The 6,000-nt window shown below is 59.9% G+C and overlaps 1 protein-coding gene across 1 annotated transcript in view; it reads left to right on the top strand.

Moving 5' to 3' along the window:
- Positions 1–991: 991 nt before the first annotated feature.
- The window catches only part of LOC105495784 (notch receptor 3), a 42,150-nt gene continuing 37,141 nt past the window's right edge, over positions 992–6,000 (top strand). Inside the window, exons 1-2 of the mRNA XM_011765589.3 lie at positions 992–1,199; positions 4,557–4,635. Coding sequence (XP_011763891.3) covers positions 1,082–1,199; positions 4,557–4,635 — 197 coding nt within the window. The 5' untranslated portion in view covers positions 992–1,081. The remainder of the gene's footprint in view (positions 1,200–4,556; positions 4,636–6,000) is intronic.

Below are 6,000 nucleotides of genomic sequence, written 5' to 3'. Positions count from 1 at the left end.
AATTGAGCCAGATGGGCTGAGGACCAAAGATGTGTGGCGTATGGGGGTGGGACTAGGGGGCTCGGGAGACGCTTTGAGAGTCACAGAGGGTAGTGAGGAGGAAGTGGGTTGCTTTCTGGGAGGGCTGAGAGTAAGAAGGGTGTGTGTGTGTGCATGTGTGAGCACACACGCATGCATGTGACTCCTAATGTGTGTCTGAGGTCTGAGGCTGCAAATGTACTCCTAGGCTCCTGGCCTGGTTGAGTGGGTTTTAGCGGTTTTTTTGTTTGTTTGTTTTGTTTGAGACAGGATCTTGCTCTGTTGCCCAGGCTGGACTGCAGTGGCACGATTTCGGCTAACTGCAACCTCAGCCTCCTGGGTTGAAGCGATTTTCCTGCCTCAGGCTCTCCAATAGCTGGGACTACAGGCCTGCACCACCATGCTCAGCTCATTTTTGTATTTTCAGTAGAGTCGGGGTTTCACCATGTTGGCCAGGCTGGTCTCGAACTCCTGATCTCAAGTGATCCATCCGCCTCTGCCTCTCAAAGTGCTGGGATTACAGGCGTGAGCCACCGCGCCCGGTCGACTTTTAGGTTTGTGAGTGTTTTAGATCAGTGAGTCTTGGGGAATCTTGGTGCATGGGCTTGCATTTGTGCGTCGGTGGCTGTGGGTCCATGAGCCTCTCAGGACGTGACTGGTCTCAGTTTCCAGGGTTTCTGGGAGGCTGTGTTTTTGTCCCAGCTCCAGAGGTGTCCCGCTCTGGGTGTGTATTGGGGGATGGGGATGGGGTGCGTGGGCGTTCACGAGGTTGGGTGTGCCTGCCACTCTGGGTTCGGCCCGCGTCTCACTGCATGCTCGGCCTGGGTTTCCGAGGGTCCGCGCGTCCCAGGCCGTGCGGGTGGAGGGTGGGCAGGGACCCCGGGAGGCCGGGCGGGGGGCGGGGGCGCGCTGGGCCGGCCCCGGGGCGGGGCGAGCCTTCGAGGGCTGGGGGCGGGGCGGCCCGGCCGCCTCACTTCGGCGAAGTTGGCGGCGCGGAGGCTGGCCCGGGACGCGCCCGGAGCCCAGGGAAGGAGGGAGGAGGGGAGGGTCGCGGCCGGCCGCCATGGGGCCAGGGGCCCGGGGCCGTCGCCGCCGCCGTCGCCCGATGTCGCCGCCACAGCCACCGCCACCCGTGCGGGCGCTGCCCCTGCTGCTGCTGCTAGCGGGGCCTGGGGCTGCAGGTGAGGGGCCGGGACCTGGCGGATGGGACGAGGGCGGCAGAGGGGGAGTGCAAGAACCCCCAAGGCCGGGGCTGGGGGGGTTCATGGGAGGCAGGAACCAGGGTCGGGGAAGGGGCGCAGGAGCCCGGGGCTGCATGCCAGTCCTGGAGGTCCCAGAGGTTCAGAATGAGGAGGACCCCAGAGGCCCAAGGAACGGGGACCCTTGAGCGATCAGAGCAGAAGATGAAGGGACCCAGGAGTCCGAGACTGGGAGGTCGAGGTGCGGGGATCAGGGACTCGAGGTGGGGAGGGTGTACAGAGTCCGGGACTCGTCCCCATCCAACTCACGCCTGGAGTCCTGGATAGGTTATGGTTGGAGGCCCAGGTACTCCTAGGCCGGGGACCTCTCGCACAAAAGCCCCCCCACCCCGCCCCCGACACCCGGGGCGGGCCGGGCCAGGCGGGGGGTGGGGAGGGGGCGCGAAGTTCTGGGAGCTCTGAACTCGGAGAAAACTTCCCAGACCGGCGCGCAGCAAGACCCGGAGCCGGATTCGGAGCCGGAGCCTCGGCGGCTCGCGCGCCCCCTCCCCCGCCCGCAGCCCCGCTCCCTCCTCTGGCCGCGGGGACCCGGAGGCCCTGGGACCCCGCCCCTGCACGGGGAGGGGAAGGGGCGAGGACTCACGTGCTCCCCTTCGGCTCCAGCGCCCCCTCCCCACGGCCGGAGCCCCTCCCCAGCCGGCCAGGGGCCCCCCGCCCCTCCTCTTCTCCTCCCTCCCCTCCCCCGCTCGGGACAATGGCCGCGCCGTCTAGACACCCCCTCCCCCCGGCCGGCCTCGCGCTTTCTTTGCCAGACAAAGCGGGACCCGCGGCAGGGCCGGGGAGGGGGCTGCGGGGGCACCCCCCTCACCGCTACGGGAGGCCTGGTGGGCGGGGGAGGGGCGCCGGCCAAGGCCCCTGGCCAGGGGTCCCAGACGCCACTGTGCGGCTTGGCGCTGGGTGGAATGGGGGTTTCGGGAGTGAACGGCCTCCCCAGCCCAGCCCCGGGGCCCGGACGGGACAGGACCGGGCAGGAGCAGCCGCCTCCGCCGGACCAGCGGCGCACACACATGGCCTGTGACACACTCGTTGGCACACACAGTTCTAGGTCACGTAACAGAGATGCAAACCAGCACACACACAGCACACTCGCAGACATGCACACCTGGCCCAGGAAAGACACACCCGGCTTCACGCACACAGCTCACACATTGACATACATGCACACACAAATATGATCACACATACTGTGCATCGCTAGTGCAAGGTGTGGTACACACGCTGCCTGCACACACTCAGCACACAGATGAAGACTCAAGGACATGCTTACACCCAGCTCACACATGCAGATGGACAGACACAGCCAACCCATACACAGACACACTGGTGCACACACAGGTCACACCAACACACAGCTGTACACCCAGATACACGGTTCACATAGACGCACAACAGACACAGCCTGCACACAGACAGCACACACATCTGTGCACTCCTGTATGGGTGTGCAGCTCATACACACATGGGCACACCCACGCTGACATGAATGTACAGATAGACTCACATGTAGCTGCACAGGGACACAATAGATGCATGCCCAAATCCACATACAGACTGACACAGAAGCCCGTGCACGCACACACATGTGGCTCACATTACCTACAGCTCAGCGTGACCCATAGCCCATGTTATGAGACCCACAGCGTGAGTTCACGAACACCCACAGGTCCTGGTGTGGGTGGTAGTGTCCAGTCGGCTTGTTCTGTGGGGAAGGCGACATATATCATGTACGCCCATGCTCAGGATCAGTTCAACTCATTCTGTCACTCACCCTCTTGTTTTCTTTTCTTTTTTTTTTTTTTGAGGCAGAATCTCACTGTGTTCCCAGGCTGGAGTGCAGTGGTACGATCTCGGCTCACTGCAACCTCCGCCTCCCGAGTTCAAGAGATTCTCCTTCCTCAGCCTCCTGAGTAGCTAGGATTACAGGCGCCCGCCACCACGCCCAGCTAACTTTTGTATTTTTAGTAGAGACTGGGTTTCACCATGTTGGCCAGGCTGGTCTCAAACTCGTCCTGTCCTCAGGTGATCCATCCACCTTGGCCTCCCAAAGTGCTGGGATTACAGGCGTGAGCCACCACGCCTGGCCGCTTTCTATTTTTCTTTCTTTCTTTTTTTTTTTTTTTTGAGAGGGAGTCTCACTCTGTCGCCCAAGCTGGAGTGCAGTGGCGGGATCTTGGCTTACTGCAAGCTCCACCTCCTGGGTTCATGCCATTCTCCTGCCTCAGCCTCCTGAGTTGCTGGGACTACAGGCACCCACCACCACGCCCAGCTATTTTTTGTGTTTTTAGTAGAGACGGGGTTTCACCTTGTTAGCCAGGACGGCCTCGATCTCCTGACCTCTGATCTGCCCACCTCGGCCTCCCAAAGTGCTGGGATTACAGGCGTGAGCCACTGCGCGCGGCCCGTTTCTTTCTGTCCTTCTCTGTCTTCTCCTGGTCTATCTGCTTCTAGTTCATTCTTTTGTGTCCGTCTGTTTTTATCGATCTTCCTTTCATTCGATCACCCTCTCTCTGACACCAGCACGCATGGATGTACACACTGTGTCCCCACACCTGATCCAATGCACACAGTTCTCCACTAGCTCAGACCCAGCCACACCTTGGACCTGTCTGGCAGGACAGTTAGACTATGCCACACCCTAGAGGGCCACAGCCTTAGGGATGGCGATGTTGGACAGGGCAGCACATGCTTTGTGCCAGTTGCTCCTCCCTTCAACACACACCCTATTCCAGCAACGCCCAGCGCTGGCTGCTCCTGGAGATGCTGTGCTCACTCGTGGGTACATGCCTTGGTCCCTCTCCCAAGAGCACAACGCAGGCCTGCCTGGCTGGAGTAGATGCCCATCAGGGAAAGGAAGGCCTGTGGCCCTAGGACCCCCTGCCCCTTCCCCTTCTGTTACCCCTGAACCTGGACTTGAAGCCCCAGACTTCCCTGTAACACTCAGCACCCTTACTTCCTGTCTCGGCACACCCCATTCTGCACATCTTGGCTCTGGCAGCTTCCCGAGCCCCCACATCTGGCACAAGACAGCCCCTCCTCCTGCCCGCCCCTGCTTTGTGGTTCCCAGGGCTCGAGCTGGCAGGGACAGCTGCAGTCTCAACAGCTGGGGCTGGGGCGGGGGGGGGCCGTGGGAACTGTGGATGGGGGGACTCCCTGCATCCGCAGAGACGCCCCCAGCCCCATGCAGCTGTTGCCTGGTGGAGGGAGGGAGGGGTTTTGTCACTTGGGCCTGGGGTTCCTGGGCACCTGGCTGATCCTCCACCTTCCTTCGCCCCCACACAGTCCCCCCTTGCCTGGACGGAAGCCCGTGTGCAAATGGAGGTCGTTGCACCCAGCTGCCCTCCCGGGAGGCTGCCTGCCTGTGAGTGCCTGGCTCAGAGCCACCAGTGGGCCCTGTGTGGGGGGTGTGATTTGTCTTCTTCTTCTGCCTCTGTGTTCACCGTGGATGTCTCTACCACTTCCTACATGTATGTGGCTTGGGCAACCTCTCGCGTTTCCCCATTGGAAACTGACCAGGGGCTCTGCAGTCTTCTTGGCCTGGGTTCAAGTCCCACATCATGTTGCTGACCGGCTAGGAATTAAACTCTTTATGTCTCAGTGTCATGGTCTGCAAAATGGACCTGGTAATCCCAGCTTCACAGTTCTTGGCCACCTGAGGTCACATGTAAAGCCCCCCATGAGGCAGGTATTATTCAGTCAACAAACTCTCAGGGACCAATGGCAGTGGCTCACACCCTCCACGCCCCTCCCGTCTCTCAACATTTAGTGGTGGGGGACATAGGAGGCCTATAATACAGTCCCACACTGTCACTTACTTGCACCTGTGAAATAGGGTATGCTTCACCCTGGCGACTGTGAAGGGGCTTAACAATTTAAGAAGGCTCTAACAATTTGTTAGATATCGCAAGGAAAGGCAGGGGGTTGCAGGGAGCAGAGCAGAGGCTGGGAAAAAGCTGAGGAGAGACAGAAAGAGCTCAGTTTGAATTCTGGGGTCTGGGACACCTTGAGCATTCAAGCTTTTTGAGCCTCAGTTTTTGCATCTGGAAAATGGGGCAATAATAACTCCTGTATGCACTCAGCATACATTAACTGCTCAGAATACAGTATGTGCTCAACACATAGGCATTATTATAAATAATAATGGTAGGGAGGCAGGAAACAGGTGCTCTAAGGAGAAGTCTCTCAAGGTTATGAGGAAATGCTTGGCTCCTTTCATGCTATCATTAATAACAGCAGTTCACGCAGTAGCCATTAATTGACTCATTAATGTATTCATTTATTCAGCATCATGTGTGCCAAGTACTGGGTCAATCCCAAGCTGGGTGGGTCTAGGGTGAGTTTAGACCCAGAGGAGCTGCTTTGAAGTTACACCTACGTTTATTTTGGCTGGATCTCCCACTCAGGCTCACCTTTGTGGAGGGCTGAGCCTGACTGAGGGGGTTTCCTGGGTGGGGCTGGAGGGTCTGCGATGGTGGGGCTGGATGGGGAAAAGTGTGACCTTACCTGGAGCCACACACCTGGGAGGGCGAGCGGTGGGGCCGGGCGCCTGCGCAGTGGAGCTCCGCGCCTGGAATACTGCCGACAGGTGAATGCGCCCGCGGCTGCCCCGCCCTTCGACAGGTGAATCACCGGCGTGCGCGGCGCCCGGAGCCCGGATCGCCCGGAGTGGAGCGGGCTCAATCCTCCGAGCGGGGCTGTGGGAACCACTGCCTACACGCCCCCCAAC

The sequence above is a fragment of the Macaca nemestrina genome, chromosome 20, assembly GCF_043159975.1.
Source record: "Macaca nemestrina isolate mMacNem1 chromosome 20, mMacNem.hap1, whole genome shotgun sequence".
Lineage (NCBI taxonomy): Eukaryota > Metazoa > Chordata > Mammalia > Primates > Cercopithecidae > Macaca > Macaca nemestrina.
This window is presented reverse-complemented; position numbering and strand designations above follow the sequence as displayed.